This window comes from Cololabis saira, chromosome 19, assembly GCF_033807715.1.
Source record: "Cololabis saira isolate AMF1-May2022 chromosome 19, fColSai1.1, whole genome shotgun sequence".
In the NCBI taxonomy this organism is placed as follows: Eukaryota; Metazoa; Chordata; class Actinopteri; order Beloniformes; family Belonidae; genus Cololabis; species Cololabis saira.
In genome coordinates this window covers 7,488,870-7,514,430 of record NC_084605.1, presented here as the reverse complement: position 1 = coordinate 7,514,430, position 25,561 = coordinate 7,488,870, and the positions used below count along the sequence as shown (strand labels likewise).

The following is a 25,561-nucleotide window of genomic DNA, read 5'->3' as shown; positions in this document are numbered from 1 at the left end:
GCCCCAGTGCATGCTGAAGGTCCTGGCTCGAGGGAGCCAACAAGACCACATCATCTGCAAAAAGCAGAGATGAAATCAAGTGGCTCCCGAACCGTACCCCCTCCGGCACTTGGCTGCGCCTAGAAATTCTGTCCATAAATATAATGAACAGAACCGGTGACAAAGGGCAGCCCTGCCGGAGTCCAACACGCACCGGGAACAGGTCTGACTTACTGCCGGCAATGCGAACCAAGCTCCTGCTCCAGTCATACAGGGACCGTACAGCCCTCAGCAGAGGGCCTCCGACCCCATACTCTCGGAGCACCCCCCACAGGATGCCACGAGGGACACGGTCGAAAGCCTTCTCCAGGTCCACAAAACACATGTGGACTGGTTGGGCAAACTCCCATGCGCCTTCGAGCACACTGCGGAGGGTGTAGAGCTGGTCCAGCGTTCCACGGCCAGGGCGAAAACCGCATTGTTCCTCTTGAATCCGAGGTTCGACTATCGGCCGAATTCTCCTCTCCAGCACCCTGGAATAGACTTTCCCCGGGAGGCTGAGGAGTGTGATTCCCCGGTAGTTGGAACACACCCTCCGGTCCCCCTTTTTGAAGAGAGGGACCACCACCCCGGTCTGCCAGTCCAGAGGCACTGTCCCCGACTGCAACGCGATGCTGCAGAGGCGTGTCAGCCACGACAGCCCCGCAACATCCAGAGACTTGAGGTACTCAGGGCGGATCTCATCCACCCCCGGTGCCTTGCCACCGAGGAGCTTCCGAACTACCTCGGTGACTTCAGCTTGGGTGATGAATGAATCAACCTCTGAATCCTCAGCCTCTGCTTCCTCGACGGAAGGCGTGTCAGTGGGATTGAGGAGATCCTCGAAGTATTCCTTCCACCGCCCAACGATGTCCCCAGTCGAGGTCAACAGCTCCCCTCCTCCACTGTAAACAGTGTTGGCGGAGCACTGCTTCCCCCTCCTGAGGCGCCGGATGGTTTGCCAGAATTTCCTCGAGGCTGACCGGTAGTCCTCCTCCATGGCCTCCCCAAACTTTTCCCAGACCCGAGTTTTTGCTTCCGCGACCGCCCGGGCTGCAGTCCGCTTGGCCTGCCGGTACCCGTCAGCTGCCTCGGGAGTCCGCCGAGCTAGCCAGGCTCGGTAGGACTCCTTCTTCAGCTTGACGGCATCCCTTACTTCCGGTGTCCACCACCGGGTTCGGGGATTGCCGCCGCGACAGGCGCCGGAGACCTTACGGCCGCAGCTCCGGATGGCCGCGTCAACAATGGAAGTGGAGAACATGGTCCATTCGGACTCAATGTCTCCGGCCTCCCTCGGAATCCGGTCAAAGCTCTCCCGGAGGTGGGAGTTGAAGACCTCCCTGACAGGGGAATCTGCCAGACGTTCCCAGCAGACCCTCACGATACGCTTGGGTCTTCCAGGTCTGACCAGCTTCCTCCCCTGCCAGCGGATCCAACTCACCACCAGGTGGTGATCAGTTGACAGCTCAGCCCCTCTCTTCAACCGAGTGTCCAAGACATACGGCCGGAGGTCAGATGACACGACTACAAAGTCGATCATTGACCTCCGGCCTAGGGTGTCCTGGTGCCACGTGCACTGATGGACACCCTTATGCCTGAACATGGTGTTCGTGATGGACAAACTGTGACTCGCACAGAAGTCCAACAACAAAACACAGCTCGGGTTCAGATCGGGGAGGCCGTTCCTCCCAATCACACCTCTCCAGGTAACACTGTCGCTGCCCACGTGAGCGTTGAAGTCCCCCAACAGAACGATGGAGTCCCCAGTTGGGGCACTTTCCAGCACCCCTCCCAGAGCCTCCAGGAAGGCCGGGTACTCTGCACTGCCGTTCAGCCCATAGGCCGAAACGACAGTGAGAGACCTATCCCCGACCCGAAGGCGCAGGGAAGCGACCCTCTCGTTAAGTGGGGAGAACTCCAACACATGGCGGCTGAGCTGGGGAGCTATGAGCAAGCCCACACCAGCTCGCCGCCTCTCACCATGGGCAGCTCCAGAGTGGAAGAGAGTCCAACCTCTCTCAAGGAGTTGGGTTCCAGAGCCCAGGCTGTGCGTGGAGGTGAGCCCGACTATCTCTAGTCGATACCTCTCAGCCTCCCGCACAAGCTCAGGCTCTTTCTCCCCCAGCGAGGTGACATTCCATGTCCCTAAAGCCAGAGTCGTCAAAACAGTCAGTTTTGGAGGTGCTGATTCTTATCCCCGCCACGTCGCACTCCGCCTCAAACCGCCCCATGCTCAGAAATCATATGTATTCACAGCCTTTGCTCAATGCTTAGGCACACCTATCTTTGGGCAGTTTTGCCCATTCGTCTTTGCAGCACCTCTCAAGGTCCATCAGGTTGGATGGGAAGCATCGGTGCACAGCCATTTTCAGATCTCTCCAGAGATGTTCAATCGGATTCAAGTCTGGGCTCTGGCTGGGCCACTCAAGGACATTCAGAGTTGTCCTGAAGCCACTGCTTTGAAATCTTGGCTGTGTGCTTAGGGTCGTTGTCTGAGGTCAAGGGGCACTCTGGTGTTGTGTGTAGAATTTTGAGGAGAAATGGATGCACTGTAATTTTAATTAAAAAATTTGAAGAATGGTCTCTTGGAGAATTTTCTAAGGTATTTTGTCACAGAGGAAACAATTATTCTCTCTTGATTTGGGTGGTTTATAGTCAGTAAACTCAGCAATTGTTGCTCTGAACAGTTGAATTTCTTGCAAAGGCTCTTAAAGATTTTCTTGTGCAGTTTTTTCATGATTTTTTCTGGAATATCAAAATGTTCCCCTTCAACTTCAGCAAAGACTTTAGAAACGAGCCAATCCTGGAGTTCCAAACAAATGGTTGGACAATGAATTACACCTGATGTTACGAATGCCCGTGCAATCAGCAACTCAACAAGGTGAAGAAGAGATCTTTTGAACTGTTCATGCTTGTCAAATTTGATGTCATCTTCTTCAGATATAATATCTTGTACAGATGAGACCTCCATCATATCTTCAGGTGTAAAATCGTCTACATATGTGACCTCCGTCATATCTTCAGGTGTAAAATCGTCTACATATGTGACCTCCGTCATATCTTCAGGTGTAAAATCTTCTACAGATGTGACCTCCGTCATATCTTCAGGTGTAAAATCGTCTACATATGTGACCTCCGTCATATCTTCAGGTGTAAAATCTTCTACAGATGTGACCTCCATCATATCTTCTTCTGATGTGAAACTTTCTACAGATGTGACCTCCATCATATCTTCTTCTAATGTGAAACTTTCTACAGATGTGACCTCCATCATATCTTCTTCTAATGTGAAACTTTCTACAGATGTGACCTCCATCATATCTTCTTCTAATGTGAAACTTTCTACAGATGTGACCTCCATCATATCTTCTTCTAATGTGAAACTTTCTACAGATGTGACCTCCATCATATCTTCTTCTAATGTGAAACTTTCTACAGATGTGACCTCCATCATATCTTCTTCTGATATGAAACTTTTTATAGATGTGACCTCCATCATATCTTCTTCTGATATGAAACTTTTTATAGATGTGACCTCCATATCATCTTCTTCTGATAGGAAACTTTCTATAGATGCGACCTCCGTCATATCTTCTTCTGATAGGAAACTTTCTATAGATGTGACCTCTGAGAGATCTTCTTCTGGTATGGAATAATCTGAAACGTGTTCTTGTGGTACCAAATCGGCCTCAGTTTTAACCTGTGAAAGAGGTTCTACATGGACCTCGACAAGCTTGGATCTGGTGGCTGAGGGAAGATTTGACTCGAAACTCTTGACAATTTTATTGTGAAGGTTTTCCAGGATTTCTTCAGCAGTGTCCAAATCCTTTCCTTGCACTTGAGCCCAGGCTTTCTCACAGAGACGATCATGAATGTCCTGGGCTTCTTCCATGGAGCAAACGATATATGAGTTTTCTACAGCCCATAAAATCAGCTCTGTAAAACGTTCACTAAGAGTTGTTTTGAATTTTTCTTCCCTTTCATCTGCAAGCCGTTGACCTGTTTCAACACTTTTTTCAGAGACAAAATATTCTCCAGATGTGACGTTAGGGGCTGCCTGAAGCTCAGTATGTTGAATGCAGGTTGGTTCCTCCTCAGAGGACCGAGATGATTTTTCTTTTTTGGCCCTGAAAGGTTTGCGTATGGCCTGACCCACATGTGAAAAGAACCCTCTAATGGGTGAAGGTTTCTTGTTTGGTTTCCTGAGTTGTTTTCCAATACAGGAGGCAATAATGTCGTATACATACGAGTTTTTTAACTCTAACATTATAGGCAACACTATTTCTTTTTTACATTTATTCTCCTTGCAAAAAGTTTTAAAAACTTTCTTGGGTAGTTTTTCCATGGTATGTTCAGCAATGTCAAAATATTGTCCTTTTATTTCGGCCCAGACTTTCTCAAAAATAATTTTTTTAATGTCCCTGAAGCATTTCGCAGAACATGTTACACCTGACTTCTTTTCAGCATATAAGATCAGCTTTTCAACAAGTTGATTAAGTGATGTTTTGAAATCGTCCAGGTTTCTATTTACATCTTGTGTAGACTTTCCCACACATTGGGGGGCATCACCTGAATCCCTCGCTTTAGAAACCATCGCTTCATGAGTGGCATGTGGCATGACTTTCTTTTTCTTACCAATGACTTGTTTTTTTGCAGTAACAAAGTCTGGGGTAAGATTCTGGAGCTTTCCTTCTTGTGGATATTTTACTCTTCTGGTAGGTTTAAAAACCATTGTGAAATAAGTTTGTTTGCTTTCGCAGTGAAACCTCAAATAGTTCTGTCAACGTAGCGTGTACAAAGAGAGTAACTGAAAATTGGAACGGAAGCTCGCTTTTATAGACTGTCTTCATGACGTCATTCAGGAATATCACAGCGCCGACGCAGAACTGCATTGACGTCATTCCCCACTGGCCACGCCCCCTTACCGTTGATTTATGGTTCCGCGTTAAATCGACGCGGAGCCTACGCGAATTTATGCTGCGTTCCATTTACCTCGGAAGGCGGAACTGGGAATGACGTCACAGCCGAGTTATCAGCGTTCCAGTTACAAAGTAGGTAAACAAGTTTGTAGTTCGCATATACCACATGAAAAATGTAAATTACACTATAGCAGCATATATATCCCGAACAATACTTGTATACGACTGATTTAGTGTGACCAAAACTAGAATGAAGTGCTACGAATTTTTACAGAGCTCTCTTCTACTGTTTACAACCGGGGCAGCCATCTTGGAATGGTAACTCGGGGGTGGTGAAGACTCTCCCACTTTCCCAGTGGGAAATCCCACTTCGAGGGGCGTTCCAGTTGAAAATTCCAACTAGGAACTGGGAAATCCCCACTTCCGAGGACAAATGGAACGCGGCATAAAGTAATAATGAGGACACCGAACTTTATGATTTGACTATTTAACGTTAGCTACCCAAAAATCCAACAGTACCTGATACAAAATGGGAACCGCAAATCCACGTTTCGGTGCCTGGAATCCAGTTGTTTCTGCAGCGATCCACTTGTCTCTCTTAAACTTATTTTTCGGCAGTCTGTACAATAACTCTGATTTCTTTCTAAATCTATGAGTACAGTTGATCGCACAACAGCTCTTTCCCATTTTAGATGTTTTCGAGTTGCTCAAACTAAAAAGTTTACGCTGGCACTCAGTCTTTCTGCCACTCAGAATAAGAATAATAAGAATAAAGCTTTATTGGCAAAGTATGAACATGCCAGGGAATTTGTTTCGTTTTTTTTTTTCTCCGCTCACTGAACCCAGATTTAAATAGTTACAAACAGTAATAGACAAATGTCTCTTATTAACATATAGCCTATAAAATTTAAAAGTGAAAGGTGCAGCAGTATGAAGTGGTCATGGTTATTGAAAGGTGCATTGTTACAGCATATGAATGTGGTAATTATTATTTTTAGTATTATTATTGTTATTATTATTGCACAGCGGTTGATTACTCTCATCGAGGTAAACAAAAGTGTATTTCTACTCCAGTTAAAAAAAAAATATAAAATAAAGAAAAAAAATAAAATCCTGCTCCAGTTTTACAGTAAAAAACTAGCAAATGAGATCCATTAATTTTTTTTAGTCATGTTGACAGATCAATTCTGGGTTGTAACCAGTACTCGAGTTGTAAAAATAAATCAGGGGGGACGGTGGATTTGATCATATGGGGACAGATAATTTGTGCTGATTACAAATAATATAATATTACTCTCAATGCAGGAGCACATACTGGTTTGTAGGACTAGCCTGTTTAGCTGAGTTCTTCTTTAGGCGTAGACAAAGAAGAGAATAGACATTTTAAAACTGATAGGTTCCATCCGGTTTTTCTCAAAATTGTAGTGATCTTAAGTAAGAAACAATCAGCAGGATATATATGGCTGAAGGTTTGACACATTAGGTTTCTTTCCCCACAGATGTTTCCACAGATACGGTTCAACATCCGCACCTATAACCAGTACTGGAGTTGAGGGGGGATGAGGGGGAGTGGCATCCCTCCTGAAATAAAAACGGTAAAAATCATCCCCCCTGTAAAACTGCCATCCCCCCTTTCCATCCCTTATGTCATTTCATCAATGAATGTGGTTTTACTGCTATTTCAACATTTAGAGTCTTCACCAGAAAAATAACACCAGAAAAATAACTTATTTGACAATTTTCACCTGTTTCAAGTCAATTTTCACTTGAAATAAGTAGGAAAAATCTGCCAATGGGACAAGATTTATCTTCTCATGCAAGCAATAAAATCTTGTTCCACTGGCAGATTTTTCTACTTATTTTAAGTGAAAATCTACTTGAAACAGGTGAAAATTGTTGTTATTTCCAGTGATGAGTCTTGTTTTAACTGTAATGAGATTTTTTTTACTAAAATGAGAAATTTTAACTAAAAATAAGACAAATATTCTTGTTAAGATTTTGAGTTTTTGCAGTGATCCATTTTACTTATCCTGTGAAGGACAGAGTCATATTGATAAGTTCAGAAAAGTGTTTTTTATTGTTGTGTTTTGATGTATTTGATGTAAGCCCAGTGGATATTTAAAGCTTACAGAAGGCTGCATTTAACTGCTGCTATGTCATTCCTGCAGTATTTCTGCAGCTGTTTTGGTCACTGCTATTATTTGTAATATATTATATTATTTGTAATCAGCACAAATTATCTGTCCCCATATGATCAAATCCACCATCCCCCCTGATTTTTTTTTACAACTCGAGTACTGCTTATAACGTACAAAACACCTCCATTTTCAGTATAAATAGGGCTGGATTGATGACCACAGTGTGCATTTCTCTCCTACCTGTGTAATTTGAGAAAGGTGTACCCAGGGGCGTCAATTGGGTATGAAGGTACGGCAGTTGCCACACCTCGGCTTCAGGGGGAAATGTAAATGTTTGTTTTTTAAATACATTTATGGAATTACTCTGTGTCTATTTGTATTGATTATTCTATTACTTAATACATATAGAATAACTACAAATGCAAATCAGAACAACATGATCGATTTCACTAGTTATTATACACTGCAAAAACTCAAAATCTTAACAAGAATATTTGTCTTATTTCTAGTTAAAATGTCTAATTTTTAGTCAAAAAAATCTCGTTACATTTAAGACAAGACTCAAAAACAACAATTTTCACCTGTTTCAAGTAGATTTTCACTTAAAATAAGTGGAAAAATCTGCCAGTGGAACAAGATTTTTTTGCTTGTAATGAGAAGATAAATATTGTTCCACTGGCAGATTTTTCTACTTATTTCAAGTGAAAATCTACTTGAAACAGGTCAAAATGGTCAAATAAGTTATTTTTCTGGTAATGACTCTTTCATTTCGGCCTTTAAAAAAAAAACTATCCAGTTAAATTGCTCCATCCGGATAGAGTGAATTTGGTTGTGGTTGTTTCAGCTGTTCTTGTCCAGTTTTGTTCTTACATCCGTTCCCTCAGATTCCTGCAACTAAACTTGGATGTACATTCCAATAAAGGTTAGGATAAATGATAACATGCCTCTGAAGTTTGACTTTTTGCACCATTACAATACTTATAGGCAACTAGTCATCATATCTCCTGCTCTCTGAAACACATGTTAATGCTCAATAGTACACATATATAGTTCTTTAATATATTTGCATTATACTAAGATACATTCATTTTCAATGGCTTTTGTCCTTAATGACTTTTTTCCCCCTTACATTACTTTTACTTTTATACTTTAAGTAGTTTTGAAACCAGTACTTTTATACTTTTACTTGAGTAAAAAACTTGAGTTGATACTTCAACTTCTACAGGAGTATTTTTAAACTCTAGTATCTATACTTCTACCTGAGTAATGAATGTGAATACTGAAGACACCTCTGCTAAATCAGAATATAAGGAGGAGGTGGAGAGACTGGTGTCAACATGCTGCAGCGACAACAGCTTTGTCCTTAACACACACACAAAAAAAGAGGACCTTCAGGTTTCTGGCTCTCCATCTGGAAAACTAACACCACTAGAGGACACAGCAGCCAATCTTCTCCCAGAGGCTTCTCGGGAAACACAATCTATCTCAAAAACTGCTGGCGTTCTTCTGCAGGTGCTCCATCGAGAGCGTCGTGGCAAACGACATCTCAGCTGTCCAGAAGGTCAAACACACCGCTCAGGAAATCACTGGCTGCTCACTGCTGGACTGCTCCATGCAGGACATGTGTCTCAGTAAAGTAACAAACTACAAGACTCTTCCCACTAGGAATGGGCGATATTTTACCGTTCACGATATACCGTCAAAAAAATTCCCCACGATAAGAATTTGTCATCTAGCGGGAAAAATAAAATGAATAAAGATAAATTCCCGTTGGTGACGTTTTTGTGTAAAGCCGGATTTATGGAAGGAAGGAAGGAAGGAAGGAAGGAAGGAAGGAAGGAAGGAAATGAGCCTGAAAGAAAGAAAGGAAGGAAGGAAGGAAGGAAGGAAGAAAGAAAGAAAGATAGATAAATTCACGTTGACGTTTTTATGTAACAAACATGGCGGATCTGAGAGCGAGATAAATTTAATTGGTATTTTTTTAATCGTCATTTTCATCGTTATCGGGATAAGTGCCAGAAATTATCGTGATACATTTTTTTAGTCCATACTGCCCATCCCTACTTCCCACCCTGCTCATCGTTTGTTTGGGCTGCAGCCTTTTGGGAAACACTACAGGTCCTACCAGCTCATACAAATAGACGTAAAAACACCAAGCGCCACACGTCTACTTAATAATAATCACAATTTCTTCAGTAGTAACTTTAACAATTTTTTCTTTTTTACATTTGTACATGATATGGTTTATATATACAGTATATGTTATTTAATATATTTATACTTTTTACTTTGCATGTGTCTGGACTTCTGGAAATTCTGTTGTATTTCTTTAAACATGACAATTCAAGAAATCTGAAAAACAACAACATAATTCAATATTTAGGAGCAATTAGGTGAAAAAGCACAAAGAGTTAACGAAGTCAAAGAGGAGGATGGATGAATCAGAGCAGCCAGCTTTCCAGAAACAAGACATATTCCCCCAAGAATGCCCGCAAGTCGCAAAAATATAACTGATTTGTGGATTTTATTCTGCTGGATAACCAGCTCCTGACGGCCGTTGAAAATGTCGGATTTTACTGCTTGACCTCCTCAGATCTGTAATGTGTGGACACCACATGTTGGGGCGTCGATACAATTATATTTCACTATGCTTACGGGGGAGAAATGAAAATGTCCAACAAGAACTTGGGTCTTAGGAGGTTGATTTTTGGGAACACATTTCTCTCACCAGCCTTTATGAAAAGTGCAGGCAGTGAACCCTTGATCTCCTACACGACATCTGACTGGCGTCGGCTCTAGGGTTGCCACCCGTCCCGTAAAATACGGAATTGTCCTTTATATGAGAAAAAAATGTTGCGTCCCGTATTGAACTAATACGGGACACGATTTGTACCGTATTTTCATTAACTTTTACACCATATTCTAGTTGAATTATTGAAATTAATTAACTTTTACACCATATTCTAGTTGAATTATTGAAATAAGTTAACTTTTACACCATATTCTAGTTGAATTAGTGAAATAAGTTAACTTTTACACCATATTCTAGTTGAATTATTGAAATAAATTAACTTTTACACCATATTCTAGTTGAATTATTGAAATAAATTAACTTTTACACCATATTCTAGTTGAATTATTGAAATAAATTAACTTTTACACCATATTCTAGTTGAATTATTGAAATAAGTTAACTTTTACACCATATTCTAGTTGAATTATTGAAATAAATTAACTTTTACACCATATTCTAGTTGAATTATTGAAATAAGTTAACTTTTACACCATATTCTAGTTGAATTATTGAAATAAATTAACTTTTACACCATATTCTAGTTGAATTAGTGAAATAAGTTAACTTTTACACCATATTCTAGTTGAATTATTGAAATAAATTAACTTTTACACCATATTCTAGTTGAATTATTGAAATAAATTAACTTTTACACCATATTCTAGTTGAATTATTGAAATAAATTAACTTTTACACCATATTCTAGTTGAATTATTGAAATAAGTTAACTTTTACACCATATTCTAGTTGAATTATTGAAATAAATTAACTTTTACACCATATTCTAGTTGAATTATTGAAATAAGTTAACTTTTACACCATATTCTAGTTGAATTATTGAAATAAATTAACTTTTACACCATATTCTAGTTGAATTATTTAAATAAATTAACTTTTACACCATATTCTAGTTGAATTATTGAAATAAGTTAACTTTTACACCATATTCTAGTTGAATTATTGAAATAAATTAACTTTTACACCATATTCTTCACCTGTAGGTTATATTATACATCTGGGCTGATGTGGACATACATAGCATAGGAGGATATTTCAGTTGCTAGTATGGTTGGCTGTCTATACAGTCATGCAAGTTCAATGCTATTAAAGCACTTTAAACTTTAAATCAAAGCATTTTGTTTTTTCATATAAAATAAACACATTTTTATTCAGTTTAGAAGTTTTGGGGCTTTTTTTTGGCTCCTGCGCTGCTGAAATCAGGGCGTCCCTTATTTCTATTTCTGAAAGGTGGCAACCCTAGTCGGCTCGGTAAAGAAAAGGAAAAAGTAACATCTCCATCTAGAAACAGTTTCTAGATTAGGGGCTGTCTCCGAACACGCACTGGAACTGTCGGACTAAGTCCTCACCCCAAACAACAGAACCAAACGTTTTATCTCCGCCGTGGACTCTCATGTGTTTCTGCAGATTTCCCTGCCGTCTATAATTTTTACCGCACTCAAAGCACGAGAAAGGTTTGTGTCTCGTGTGAATTTCTGCATGTCTCTTTAAGTGCGTCATCTCCTTGAATCCTTTGCCGCAGACTTTACACGAGAGCGGCTTTTCTCCTGTGTGTATCCTGGAATGTCTCTTCAAATGCGTCTTCTGCAGGAAGGTTTTTCCGCAGACGGTGCAGCTGAAAGGTTTCTCTCCCGTGTGGACCTTCTTGTGTCGCTGCAGACTGGCCTGTTGCCTGAATGTTTTCCCACAAACGTCGCAGCTGAAGGGCTTCTCCCCCGTGTGGATGTTTCCATGTCTGAGCAGCGTTGACTGATGTTTAAATCTTTGACCGCACAAGCAACAAACGAAGCGCTTCTCTCCCGTGTGGACCAGCGAGTGTATCTTTAGACCTTGTTGCCGTAGAAAGGTCTTTCCACAAACGCTGCAACTGAACGGCTTCACCCCCGTGTGGACTTTTACGTGAGACTTCAGCGCGGAATCGTATCTGAATCTTTTCCCACAGACTTTACAGCTAAACGCTTGCTCCTCTGTGTGGATTCTCATGTGCGTGTGCAGGATTCCCTTTTGTCTGAAGCTTTTACCGCAAACGTCACATCGGAAGGGCTTTTCTCCAGAGTGGATTTTCACACGTCTTTGCAGAACTCCCCGGTGGTTATGCATCTTACCGCATTCATTGCAATTAAACAGTTCCCCACCTGCATGGGCTTTAGTCTGTGAATATTTATCATCTGCCAGACAACTAGAGGAGCCTTTTCCTGGATGCTGACTCATGTGTCTCCACATTTTTTTGACAAACTGTCCACCACATCTGGAGCAGCTGTTACATCCTACATCATAATGCACACCCGACTTCTTTGCATCTCCGTTTTCAGATCCACAGTCGGACAAAGGGTCCTGCCAATAATCGTCGTCGCTGACTTCAGTCTCAGAGGAGTCTGGATATGGTCCAGAGTTCTCTCCATCCGTCTCTGTCTTCATCTGTTCAGCGGAGCTGCTGGGTGGAGGTCCTGCCTCTCTGGTGTCTCTGATCTGGTGAAGCTGCGAGGATGGAGGTTTCTCCTCATTATCGTCACACTTCACAGTGATTACAGTTAATGGGAGCGAGGAGATACCAGCCTCCTCTCCATGAACCTCGTCTCCCTCCGGATCTATCCAGAGTTCCTGTTTTTCCTCTTTTATGCGGTTGGGTTCTGGGTCCTTCTGGTCCGGACTGGGGATCCATTCACGAGGAGCCTCTTCTTTAATCACCACCAGCTGCTGGACATCTGAAGCCAACTCTGAAACACATGAAGACACTTCATACGTACATTTCTGAGGATTATAGTCAGTACTCGAGTTGTAAAAAAAAATATCAGGGGGGATGGTGGATTTGATCATATGGGGACAGATAATTTGTGCTGATTACAAATAATATAATATATTACAAATAATAGCAGTGACCAAAACACCTGCAGAAATACTGCAGGAATGACATAGCAGCAGTTAAATGCAGCCTTCTGTAAGCTTTAAATATCCACTGGGCTTACATCAAATACATCAAAACACAACAATAAAAAACACTTTTCTGAACTTATCAATATGACTCTGTCCTTCACAGGATAAGTAAAATGGATCACTGCAAAAACTCTCAATCTTAACAAGAATATTTGTCTTATTTCTAGTTAAAATGTCTCATTTTAGTAAAGAAATTTCATTACACTTAAAACAAGACTCATCACTGGAAAAAACAACAATTTTCACCTGTTTCAAGTAGATTTTCACTTGAAATAAGTAGAAAAATCTGCCAGTGGAACAAGATTTTTTTTTTGCTTGTAATGAGAAGATAAATCTTGTCCCACTGGCAGATTTTTCTACTTATTTCAAGTGAAAATTTACTTGAAACAGGTGAAAATTGTCAAATAAGTGTTATTTTTCTGGTGATGACTCTAAATGTTGAAATAGCAGTAAAACCACATTCATTGATGAAATGACATAAGGGATGGAAAGGGGGGATGGCAGTTTTACAGGGGGGATGATTTGGACCGTTTTTATTTCAGGGGGGATGCCATCCACCCTCATCCCCCCTCAACTCCAGTACTGATTATAGTGTAGATTAATGTTCACAAGTTAATACATCCTCTTCTAATTCTGTTTTATCTGCATAAAAAAAAAACATACTGTAATAAAGATCAACTGGAATAAAAATGATTGAATGAGGGAGTTCTACCTTTTCTACCTTGTACCTTTTTCCAGAGACTGTCAGCTGGAAAAAAAGCACCATGAATGAGCTTCACCTAATTTAAAAAAAAATCAATAATGTTAAAGAAAAAAAATCTGTGTCAATTAGAGACTATATTTTCTTAATCTTATTCTACAGAAACATGTTATATACAGCATTTGATTGAGAATCAGAGTATTTGAAAAAAGCTTGACTTAACATGGAAAGTTTCTGAGATAAATTGTCTTGTCATTTTATAAATTTAAGTATGATTTGGTTAGTGGATTTATTAAATCAAAGGAACTGTACTTGAACTTGAGCATCTTTCTGTGGAAAAGTAACACGACTGCAGCAGTGAAGGGAGTTGATGTTGCAGAAACAGCACTGTGACCTAATGAGTCATTTAATTATTTAATGACTTTTATAATATTGCAGGAGTGACGACTGCATGGATGTTATCATACACATGCCTGAGGTTCATTTTTTACAAAGCTCCGATCATTCTGGTTTAAACTGGAAAAAAACTTGAAAGAAGTTGAAATTGAAGTATAAAAATATCATTCAGACACGTAACTCGAACATCATAGGCTCGTGGTTGTCAGTGACTTTTACTTCGTAAGGAAAATTCCTGTCAGGAGCTCTGATGGGACCAAAGAGATTCAGCTGAGATTAACCAACAATCAACTTTCTTTTAAAAAGCACTTTAAAAACAACACAATTTTGTCAAAAGGGTGAACACAAACATGGGTACAAATAACAGAGGCAGGACCAGGATGCTATTTTTAACCGTTAATTTCTAAATCATCCTGTGAAATTCTTCCTTTCTGGCCCTGGTCGGGCTTGTAGTCAGATTAACTCAATTAACTCAAGTTTCTTCTATTAAATTCTTAAGTGTCATAGTTGATGAAAAATGAACATGGAAGTGCCAAACTGAACTGGTCTGTAAAAAAACTATGAGGTCAATCGGTATTTTGAGTAGAATACGATCACTGGTGAATCAATCTTGTATTTTAACTTGTTATTATAGTTTAATTTATCCATATATTGTGTATTGTAATTCTGTATGGGCAGCTACATGTCCTACCTTTCTCAATAAGATCCTGCTAGCCCAAAAGAAATTTTTGAGAGGTTACTTTTGCCAAAAAAACAGAATCTTCCATTTTTCTTTTTAGAAAATTTAATTTGTTATCTGTCTTCAATGTGAACACCTATCAAACCTGTGTGTTTATGTATAAGTTTGTATATTCATCTCATGACCTGCCACTCAGCTTCCAGAATGTTTTTAAGTTTTCCTCAGACATCCATTCATATCAGACACGACACTCAAAGAACTTTCACCTTCCTTTATGCCGGACTTCACACAATCAACGCACTTTAAAATACAGAGGACCGTCGCTATGGAACAATTTCCTACATCACTAAAATCAATATCTTCACTGGCTTTGTTCAAAAAACACTTGAAAAAAAATCATTTTTTAGTTAAGATCAGAAACACATCTGGAGTTTTTAAATTGTACTTTTTTTCACGCAATTATACTACACTTCCTTCATCTTTCAATAATTCAGTAGTGTTTTTCTTTTTCATGTTAAATTGTCTTTTTCTGTCTTATATTATTTATTTCTATATTGTGTTTTTACTTTTGCTGTTGTTATTGTTGTTTATGTTTGTTTTATAAAAGGGGAGGCATTTTCATAAGCCTTTTTGACTTCCACCTCTCCTGCACAATGCTTCATTTGACCTTTGGCTTTTTACTGTTATGTTTTATGTGCAAAATTACGACGGAGTATTAGGGCCAAACTAAGACAAAAAAAATTGGAAATTATGAGAATAAAGTCATAATATAATGAGAATAAAGTCGTAAAATTACGAGAATAAAGTCGTAATGTTGCGAGAATAAAGTCGTAATAGAATAAAGTCGTAATATTATGAGAATAAAGTCGTAATATTACGAGAATAAAGTCGTAAAATTACGAGAATAAAGTCGTAACATTACGAGAATAAAGTCGTAATGTTGCGAGAATAAAGTCGTAATATTATGAGAATATAATTTATGAGAACTCTAACAGGAAGAGCTTCTTCTCCCTGTGTTAAAATGAGGAATATTAAGCATCTTGTGAAGTTATATTTATATATTTACAATATATTACGACTTTATTCTCGTAATATTATGACTTTATTCTCGTAATTTTACAACTTTATTCTCGTAATATTATGACTTTATTCTCGTAATTTTACGACTTTATTCTCGTAATATTATGACTTTATTCTCGTAATTTTACGACTTTATTCTCATTACATTATGAGTTTACTCTCGTAATTTCCTTTTTTTGTTTTTTTGTTTGGCCCTAATACTCCGTCATACAAAATAAACTAAACTAAAACAAAAAAAATAAAGGGGAGAAGAAAAAAAAGAAAGCAAGAGAGGAACTCTGGGGTAACCTGCTCTCAACCAAGTTACCATGGTAACAGACTGAGTACCAGTATAAGTCACCTCAGTCTCTAAAACGGGCCTGAGTTAACCCTCTTTCTCAGGTTTAAGTTAGATCGTTGTCTGAAACAGAAATGGCAGAGTTTCACTCATTTCAGATTCAACACAGGCAGGGGTTACACAAAACCAGCTTCCTGAAAGAAGCTCCCGGGAGCTTCCAGAGGAGACAAAACCTTCGTAAAAGATGTGTGAACACGGACGTGACAAGGTGTGTGACCTACCGAGGTCTTTCCTGTCCTGTTTCTGCAGCAACGCTGACGTGGACGGTGCCGGTGTGGGAGGCACCAAACTGACTCCACCTTGGTCCCTGGGTGGAAGGATCCCCCCTCCCTGCATCCCCGCGTTCTGTGTTTAAAACTCAGAGATGGATCTGAGAGGTTTTCCAGTTTCCTGCCGTTTCCCGGGTACAGATGTCTGAAACTGCAATCAGACAAAGTCCAGAGGTTCAGAATCAGTCATTTATAAAAAAAAATAAATAAAAAAAAACTTGAATAAATAAATGTTTTTTTTATATTTTATTTTAAAATCATTCATTGTTTTGGGTTTTTTATTGATAAATTAAATAAAAATCAAAGATATTACTGGTATTAGTAACTCCGACTAGTCAATACCTGATACTAGGGATGGGCGATTTTGGACAAAAATAAAATCCAGATTTTCGATTTCGATTTTTTTTTGGTAAAACTACAAAAGACAATGGAATAAATAGTTTCAAATATTTTATCTTTATTTTTAAAGAAAAATAGCAAACTAATTTCCCTATTGAGAATGAAGTGCAATTGAAAGATACTGTAAATCCTCCTTGAGTTTATTAAAGTGACAACATTTACAATTTTCTTGACCAAACAAAGATGACTAGACGAGCTCTGTCTGTAATGCAGCCAGCTGCAAAAAAGGAAAATCGATTTTCATTTTTTTAACATCGATTGTGATTAATAAATGCGATTTAGATTTAACATCGATTAATTGCACAGCCCTACCTGATACAGATCAGGACCAGGAACCAGAACCAGCTCGTCACCTCTGAGCACCATCGGGTTCATTAAATCAGAACAATTGTAGCTGCCACTCAGGGATAAAACCTTCAACGTTAACCTGAAATGAAGAAGAAATTAACCTGAAGAAGTTTCATTATTCAGATAATAACACAATACACTTATACACACAGTGTCTGTGTGATTAAAACTAGAGGTAGAAAATAGTAAAATATACTATTATTATAGTAAAATATATAAAACAGTTTGTCATTTTGGGAAAACTTTATTGTATTAAAATAAAACTAAAATAAGTTTTTAAAAAGAGCAGACCAGAACAGTTAGACCAGTCTTACAACCACAATACTTACACTTTTCAAACCTGGATTCATTTATATCTTTGATGGTGGAGATTATATACAGAATAAAGTAGACTATACAATAATATATTATATAAAACCAGAGCGTCAAAGCGCTAACTACGTTTCCAGATGTGGTTCAAACAGCTGTTCAGCAGAAATAAGCTCCGTGAATGAAACATCCTCGGCTCTTACCTGGAGTTTTCATCCACGCCGTCACATTCCCCCTCCTTTAGTCTCAGCTGTCCTTTCAGAAGATCTACTTAGATCAAATTAAACTCTGAAAACCTTCAAAACAAAAACACCAGCTGCAAGCCAGTCAGTCCGACCTTTATTTTGGTCCCCGTGAAACACAGTGGAGTCAAGGTTCCTACCCTGTGTGTTAATGGCTATAGATCCATGGTTAATTGATACCACATCCCAGAGTTCTTTCAGTGGTGAATATATTATATACAAGAACATTTCAATAAAAATGTTGTCTACTGGCAAGTCTATCCTTCTGAAAATGCTTAGCATTATCATACTCTTGGAGCATTTTACAAACGTTTGTGTATATTTGACAACTCCAGGACATCCTTGTGTAATTGGATGAAAATCTATTCGTTATTCTGGATGCTTTCATTTTGCAACTGGAGTTACTTTAAATCTTTATTTTTCTGATTAAAAAAGTAAGAAAAAAACAGATGTGGCCCACATTTCATCAGCTAGTTAGGACACGGGACAGGGCAAGTGTTTTGAAGGTTTTATCTCATTTTCTGATTTGGTGAGGATCAACCTCTGGGAGTTTTGTTGACGTCAAAACGTCAACTCAGGAACCAACAGGAGACGCTCTGTTAATTTGAAGGAAGAAACTCTTTATTACAGCAAGTTTCTGTGCGTACAGAGGTGACACATGTCCAGTTCCTTCATATCAACTACACAAAGTAACGCTTGGCGTCATCCAGCTGATGGACGCATCACATCTTTTAGTGTCATACTCTCCGGACTCCACTGGCCAAACCTCCATCAACCTAGTCACATATTTGTCTTAGTCCCACGTAGGGCTGTGCAATTAATCGATTTTAAATCTAAATCGGATTTATTAATCAAGACGATGTTAAAAAAAGGAAAATCGGAAAATGTATTTTCCTTTTTTGCAGCTGGCTGCATTACAGACAGAGCTCGTCTAGTCATCTTTGTTTGGTCAAGAAAATTGTAAATGTTGTCACTTTACTAAACCCAAGGAGGATTTACAGTATCTTTCAATTGCACTTCATTCCCAATAGGGAAATTTGTTCGCTATTTTTCTTTAAAAATAAAGATAAAATATTTGAAACAATTTATTCCATTGTCTTTTGTAGTTTTACCAAAAAAAAAATCGAAATCGAAATCGAAAATCAGGTTTTCAGAGAAAAAAAAAAAATCAGGATTTTATTTTTGTCCAAAATCGCCCAGCCCTAGTCCCACGTTGTTTTCTCAGACTTGGCTGGATCCCTCATCAAGTGCTGTGGGTTAATGTCGTGTAATCTCCAGCCACTGCTCATCTCAAGGTTCTGAAAAGTAATGTGCCGCTTTTTATCTCACTATTTTCTGAGATTTACGGAGTCTTAATGACAACGTCTGTGTCTTGTATTCAAGCAACAGTATTTCAGTGACCTATGGCACCGTAAAATAAACAGACAATTACAGATCAATAATTATTTCAACATTCTTTTATAGTGACGGCCCTGCGATAGTGATTATGATGTAACAAAACTACGAATCTTCTCTGGTTCATGCTGGAAAGTGTTAACATAGATGTCCCAACAGCCCCGTAAAGATCAGCGTGGCATGTTTATTTTCCTCTTCATTACCAAAAAAGAGTCTGGTTCCTTGTTGGTGGCAGCAACTGGAGATCAGATGCTGAACTGCGTCTGGACACATCTGATAGAACTGTAGCCAGTCTCAATTAGGAATGGGTGATATTTTACCGTTCACGATATACCGTCAAAAAAATTCCTCACGGTAAGAATTTGTCATCTCGCGGTAAAAATGATAAATTCCCATTGATGACGTTTTTGTGTAAAACTGATTTATGGTTCTGTGTTAAATCCATGCACAACGTACGTGAAGGAAGGAAGGAAGGAAGGAAGGAAATGAGCCAGAAAGAAAGAAAGAAAGGAAGAAAGAAAGAAAGTAAGATGAGCCTGAAAGAAAGAAAGAAAGAAAGATGAGCCAGAAAGAAAGAAAGAAAGAAAGAAAGAAAGAAATGAGCCAGAAAGAAAGAAAGAAAGAAAGAAAGAAATGAGCCAGAAAGAAAGAAATGAGCCAGAAAGAAAGAAAGAAAGAAAGAAAGAAAGAAAGATGAGCCAGAAAGAAAGAAAGAAAGAAAGAAAGAAAGAAAGATGAGCCAGAAAGAAAGAAAGAAAGAAAGAAAGAAAGAAAGATGAGCCTGAAAGAAAGAAAGAAAGAAAGAAAGATGAGCCTGAAAGAAAGAAAGAAAGAAAGAAAGAAAGAAAGAAAGAAAGAAAGAAAGAAAGAAAGAAAGAAAGAAAGAAAGAAAGAAAGAAAGAAAGAAAGAAAGAAAGAAAGAAAGAAAGAAAGAAAGAAAGAAAGAAAGAAAGAAAGAAAGAAAGAAAGAAAGAAAGAAAAATTCCCATTGATGACGTTTAGCATCATTTAGTATTCTTTTAGAGCAGTGATTTGGCTCCAAAGACTGAATGTGGTGATAGATTTATAGTTAAAAAGGTGGAGTTGAATTGGTATTTTTTTTTATCGTCATTTTTATCGTTATCGGGATAAATGCCAGAAATTATCGTGATACATTTTTTAGTCCATACCGCCCATCCCTAGTCTCAATATAGTCAACCTACAGATACTCCACTGCTGACTCGTCCGTCTGTCCCTCCATCCATCTGTCTTAAACAGGTAAACAGGGGCAGCAGAGAGGTCCTGACCTCCCTCTCCCTGGACGTCTCCTCCAGCTCTTCCGGGGAATACCGAGGCGTTCCCGGGTCAGATAAGAGCCGTGTCCTGGCTCTGCCGTGGGTCTTCCTCCTGGTTGGACATGCCCAAAGCCACACCTCCCCTAAGGGAGCGTGCAGCAGGGAGACGACCAGATCCCCAAACCACCTCGGCTGGCTGTCTCTCGTCTGTGATTCTAACCGCGCTGTTTACACGTAAAAAGGTTCCTCTCTCGCGTGGATATTGGTGTGTCTCTTTACATTTTTCATGTCCTTAAATCTTTTTCCACAGATGCTGCAGGAGAACAGTTTTTCCCCCGTGTGAACCCTTTTGTGCCGCTGCAGGAAGGCCTGTTGCCGGAAGGATTTGGCGCAGACGTCGCAGCTGAACGGCTTCTCTCCCGTGTGGATGTTCACGTGCTTCAGCAGAGTCGACTGGTGTTTAAACTTCTGACCGCACAGATTACACACGAACGACTTCTCCTCCGTGTGGACGAGCGAGTGTATCTTCAAACCTTGCTGGCGCAAAAAGCTCTTACCGCAGACGCTACAAATGAACGGCTTGACCCCTGAATGGACGATGACGTGGGACTTGAGAGCCACGTCGTGTTTGAATGTTTTTCCACATTCGCCGCAGCTGAAGGGCTGCTCCTCCGAGTGGACTTTAACGTGCTTGCGCAGGAAGCCCTTCTGTTTGAAGCTTTTACCGCACAGCTCGCAGCTGAACGGCTTTTCTTCCGTGTGGACGAGGGAGTGGAGCTTCAAGTCGTGCCTACGTAGAAAGTTTTTGCCACAGACGCCACAGTTGAAAGGCTTCACCCCCGTGTGGATTTTTGTGTGAGACTTCAGGGCGCCGTCGTGTTTAAACCCTTTCCCACAGACGCTGCAGCTGAACGCCCGCTCCTCCGTGTGGACGCTCATGTGCGTGTGCAGGATTCCCTTTTGTATGAAGCTTTTCCCGCAGACTTCACAGCTGAACGGCTTCTCTCCCGTGTGGACTCTCATGTGCCTCTGTAGGATCCCCGGATGGTAGAACCTTTTACCGCACTGGTCGCATCTGCACGGTTTCTCCCCCGTGTGGATCCTCATGTGCAACTTCAGGTTTATCAGCCTGCTGAATATCTTGCCACATTCTTCACAGCTAAACAGCTTTTCTCCGGCGAGGACTCTTCTCTGAGACTCTACATTTTGCTCCGGCGTCTTATTTCTCTCGGAGTGATGAGTCATGATGTGCCGCTGAATATCAGCTTCCCCGATTAACTGCTCACCACATTCAGAGCAGCTGAGGAGGTTTGAGTCCAAGTCACATCCAACGTCACGGTTTACATCCGACTCAGGTGTCCCAGTCTCCTGTCTCTCATCGTCGCCGTTTCCAGTTTCAGGTCCACCATCCGATAAAGAGTCCTGCCAAACTTCGTCATCGCTGACCTCAGTGTGAGAAGAGTCTGACGTGATTTCGTCACAACTTTGCTGTGACTGATTCTCCAGGCTCCTCGGTGCGTCTGGTCCTCCACAGTCCTCACCATCACTTTCTGCAGAGCTGCTGGTTAGAGTTTCTGCCTCTCTGCTGTTTTCAGTTTTGATTTGATGGGGCTGTGATGCCTGCGGTTTCTCCTCGTCGTCATCTTCGCTCTTCACCGTAACAACAGCGTAAGGGAATGGAGCGATGTCCGTCTCTTCTCCATGAAGATGCTCTCCTTCTCGATTTGTCCCACGTTCCTCATCTTTCTCTTCTGTGTGGACGGGTTCTGGGCTCTGCTGGTCTGGAGTGGAGCTCCATTCATGGGGAACCTCTTCTTTTATCACCCCCAGCTCCTGGACATCTGCAGGCAACTCTGAACACAAATCATGGACAACAGTGAGTTTATGAGCAATCACACTTATTTTCTTGGTAACATATTGACTAGGAATGGGCGGTATGGACTAAAAAGTTTATCATTTATCCCGATAACGATAAAAATGCAGATTAAAAAAAACCAATTCAACTCCACCTTTTTAACTATAAATCTATCACCACATTCAGTCTTTGGAGCAAAATCACTGCTCTAAAAGATACTAAATACTACTAAAAACTACACCAATTGAATTAATAAAAACCAATTAAATTAGTACACCTGTACTGCAAAACTGTAATGACTCAAATGAAACAAGTTTGAAATGTAAGAACATTTATTCAAACTGTTTGAACAGTGGGATAACAGTGCAAACAGCAAAAGTACCATTGTCCTCCAAGTTTTCTTAGCTTATAAAATTACAAAGTAGAAAAGAATACAACCTGATAAATAAAGAATAAAAGATAAAAAATATAAAAATAAAAGAATATTTTACCGTTCACGATATACCGTCAAAAAAAATCCCCACGGTAAAAATGTGTCATCTCGCGGTAAAAACGATAAATTCCCATTGAGGACGTTTTTGTGTAAAGCTGATTTATGGATGGAAGAAAGAAAGAAAGAAAAAGAAATGAGCCTGAAAGTAAGAAAGAAAGAAAGAAAGAAAGAAAGAAAGAAAGAAAGAAAGAAAGAAAGAAAGAAAGAAAGAAAGAAAGAAAGAAAGAAAGAAAGAAAGAAAGAAAGAAAGAAAGAAAGAAAGAAAGAAAGAAAGAAAGAAAGAAAGAAAGAAAGAAAGAAAGAAAGAAAGAAAGAAAGAAAGAAAGAAAGAAAGAAAGAAAGAAAGAAAGAAAGAAAGAAAGAAAGAAAGACATGGCAGATCTGAGTCATTCCAGTTTTGCAGTACAGGTGTAACTCATTTAATTGGTTTTTATTAATTCAATTTAATTGGTGTAGTTTAGTAGTATTTAGTATCTTTTAGAGCAGTGTTTTGGGGGCTCCAAAGACTGAATGTGGTGATAGATTTATAGTTACAAAGGTGGAGTTGAATTGGTATTTTTTTTAGCGCTATCCGGATAAATGCCAGAAATTATCGTGATACATTTTTTAGTCCATACCGCCCATCCCTACTGCTGTTCGCTGGCTGCAGCTCTGCATGCAACATCACAGTCCCCTGGAAACTGGTCACAAACCCCAGGGATCTGGGGCTGAACTCCTCACTCTGACACAGGAACTCTGACACAGTTTCACAGAAAATCACACCTTCTGCACCCTCAACATCGGCGCGCCTCAAGGCTGTGTCCTGAGCCCGCAGCTCGACTCCCTCTCCAGCCGTGACTGTAAACCCTCACCACTCCAACCTCATCATGAGGTTTTCTGATGACACGATGCTGGTAGGCCTGATATCCAGCAACGAGGAGACAGCTTATCTGGAGTGGGTGGAAGTACCGTTAGCGTGGTGTTAGCGTGGTGTGACGACAACAACCTGGATTCGAATGTGCCTGAGACAGGAGAGACAGTTGCTGACTGCAGAAGGGAGAAGCAAGGGGGCCGTTACTGGATATGCTCCATCCACATCTCCACCCAGCACCTGTACCACCTCAGACAGCGGAGGAAATTCCACCTTTCTACACTGCAACATTTGAGTCTGTGTTCACAGGAAGTAAGACTACCAAACCTCAACAAGTCTGCAGACTTTTGCAGGAGATCTCACGACCAGAGCCAGAAAAATGACACAAGACTTTTAACAAACGTTTTCGGTGGCACTCCTACCTCACACATACAGTATTTATCTAAATCTCTATATTGGCTTTATTTTTCTTTTAGATAAGAATGTGGGGGGATCTAGGGGATTAACTGACCGACCCTCATGGTGCAAAGGGACCATCGGAGCTCCTACAACTGCAGTTTTGCTTCACGGGCATCTGGTTTTAACATTCTTTAAGGACAGTTTAACACAAACACATCTGGCAAAGTCCAGAGGTGAAAGAAGTGCTGCGAAGGATGCTACGACACAAACAGATGTGCCACTTACTCAGGTGTTTCCTGCCGTGCGACTTCAGCAGCTCCGGTGTGGGTGTTGAAGCTGTGAAGGTCTCCAAGCTGATCACGCTGTGTTCCTCCGGTCCAAGGTTCATCCCTGCAGGGACCTTTATCTGCAGCTCAGGGATGACTTGTTGAGGTTTTCCACTTTTCAGAGGACTTCAGTTGTTTCTTCTGCCATTTCATTATCAGAACCTGCAGTTACACCGATTCCAGTTAATTATCATCAGTTCTTAAAACGACTGAGACCCTGAGAGAACAAGAAAATAAACAACCACGAGGTCCGTGAGAAAAACACAGAATGGAATCATGTACAAATATCATAAATTCATATTTTTATTCACAATATAACAAGAAACATACTTAATGTTTTGAATGAAGAAATGTTCATATTAAGAAAAAAAATAAGGCTAATTTTAAATGCGATGGCCTAAACATGCGCAAAAAAAGTAAGTGGGTTAAAGAACAGAAACACCTAGAGGAATATCGATAACTGATCAGGTTCATTATCAACCAGTCAGTGGAGCGATCGGGTGTAAAAAGAAGTACAAGACTGATTGGCTCTAACCTTATGTGAGACAACAACAAAAAAGACATTTTTGTCCTAAAACCCCCTTAAGCTGGTCTCCTCCCAGACGTTTATGGGCTGTTAGAGACATATTTTTTCTTAAAACGGGACATTTCCTCAGCATTTTCTGTCTTCTACTGTGCATAAAAATGAGTATGAGACCTTTTACACCTTAACTATATAGTTTCTGAAGTTTTTATTTAGTCAGCTTGTAAAGATAAGTGAAACTAAGGAATTTTCAGTAGGTTGGATTATTGCAATGGCATCTTTACAGGCCTTAACAAGAAATCAATCAGGCAGCTGCAGCTGATCCAGAACGCTGCCGCCAGAGTCCTTACAAACACCAGGAAACTGGACCACATTACACCGGTCATGAAATCACTACACTGGCTTCCAGTGAGTCAAAGGTTAGAGTAGGGCTGGGCGATATGGACCAAAAGTCATATCTTAATATTTTCTAGCTGAATGGCGATACTCGATATATATCGATATTTTTTCTGTGACATAATTGGGGTTTCCCCCAAAGCATTATAGCATAGCATCTCTGTTAGCTTCATTTTTTTCTGAGGCAAACCCTTAAAAAAACTGTCAGTTTTAATACAATTGTGCCAAATGTCACACAGGTTCCTTTATTAACAGAGGTCTGCACAATATCAAAATGTATAAAACAAATGAAATAAAAATAAACTGCCTGCATATATAGAATAAAAATGCTTCTTGAATAAAATAAAACAAATATCCCTTTCCTGCATAACAATTAAATTAAAATACACTGTGCAATTAATACAATGTAGACAGTAACAGGCAGACTTTTCCACTGAGGTTGACAGTTGTGCAATAACATTACATTTGTG

The 25,561-nt window shown here is 40.0% G+C and overlaps 3 protein-coding genes across 3 annotated transcripts; all 3 read right to left on the bottom strand.

The window, feature by feature from the left end:
• Window positions 1–10,918: 10,918 nt before the first annotated feature.
• Window positions 10,919–12,091, bottom strand: LOC133419340 (gastrula zinc finger protein XlCGF49.1-like). Its single transcript, XM_061708457.1, has one exon. It carries the CDS (start codon window positions 11,985–11,987, stop codon window positions 11,187–11,189), a length of 801 nt encoding a protein of 266 aa, XP_061564441.1. The 5' UTR covers window positions 11,988–12,091; the 3' UTR covers window positions 10,919–11,186.
• Window positions 12,007–16,428, bottom strand: LOC133419779 (uncharacterized). The gene is made up of 3 exons (XM_061709194.1): window positions 16,235–16,428; window positions 12,091–12,604; window positions 12,007–12,022 (listed from the first exon to the last, which is right to left on the bottom strand). Exons 1-3 carry the CDS (start codon window positions 16,347–16,349, stop codon window positions 12,007–12,009), a joined length of 645 nt encoding a protein of 214 aa, XP_061565178.1. The 5' UTR covers window positions 16,350–16,428.
• A 578-nt stretch (window positions 16,429–17,006) lies between these two features.
• LOC133419778 (gastrula zinc finger protein XlCGF57.1-like) lies at window positions 17,007–24,234 on the bottom strand. Its single transcript, XM_061709193.1, has 4 exons — window positions 24,132–24,234; window positions 23,228–23,332; window positions 20,184–22,102; window positions 17,007–17,108 (listed from the first exon to the last, which is right to left on the bottom strand). Exons 1-3 carry the CDS (start codon window positions 24,232–24,234, stop codon window positions 20,478–20,480), a joined length of 1,833 nt encoding a protein of 610 aa, XP_061565177.1. The 3' UTR covers window positions 17,007–17,108; window positions 20,184–20,477.
• Between the last annotated feature and the right edge of the window lie 1,327 nt (window positions 24,235–25,561).

What these genes read in the sequence shown, in the direction of transcription:
- LOC133419778 (XM_061709193.1), bottom strand. Translation starts at nt 24,234, where the DNA reads ATGAACCTTGGACCGGAGGAACACAGCGTGATCAGCTTGGAGACCTTC. An exon ending in GCACGGCAGGAAACACCTGA is followed by an intron (nt 23,333 to 24,131) that starts GTAAGTGGCACA and finishes AAACTGTGTCAG; the next exon opens with AGTTCCTGTGTCAGAGTGAG. An exon ending in GCTGCAGCCAGCGAACAGCA is followed by an intron (nt 22,103 to 23,227) that starts GTAGGGATGGGC and finishes ATTTGTGTTCAG; the next exon opens with AGTTGCCTGCAGATGTCCAG.
- LOC133419340 (XM_061708457.1), bottom strand. Translation starts at nt 11,987, where the DNA reads ATGCATAACCACCGGGGAGTTCTGCAAAGACGTGTGAAAATCCACTCT.
- LOC133419779 (XM_061709194.1), bottom strand. Translation starts at nt 16,349, where the DNA reads ATGCAGGGAGGGGGGATCCTTCCACCCAGGGACCAAGGTGGAGTCAGT. An exon ending in ACAGGACAGGAAAGACCTCG is followed by an intron (nt 12,605 to 16,234) that starts GTAGGTCACACA and finishes CATGTGTTTCAG; the next exon opens with AGTTGGCTTCAGATGTCCAG.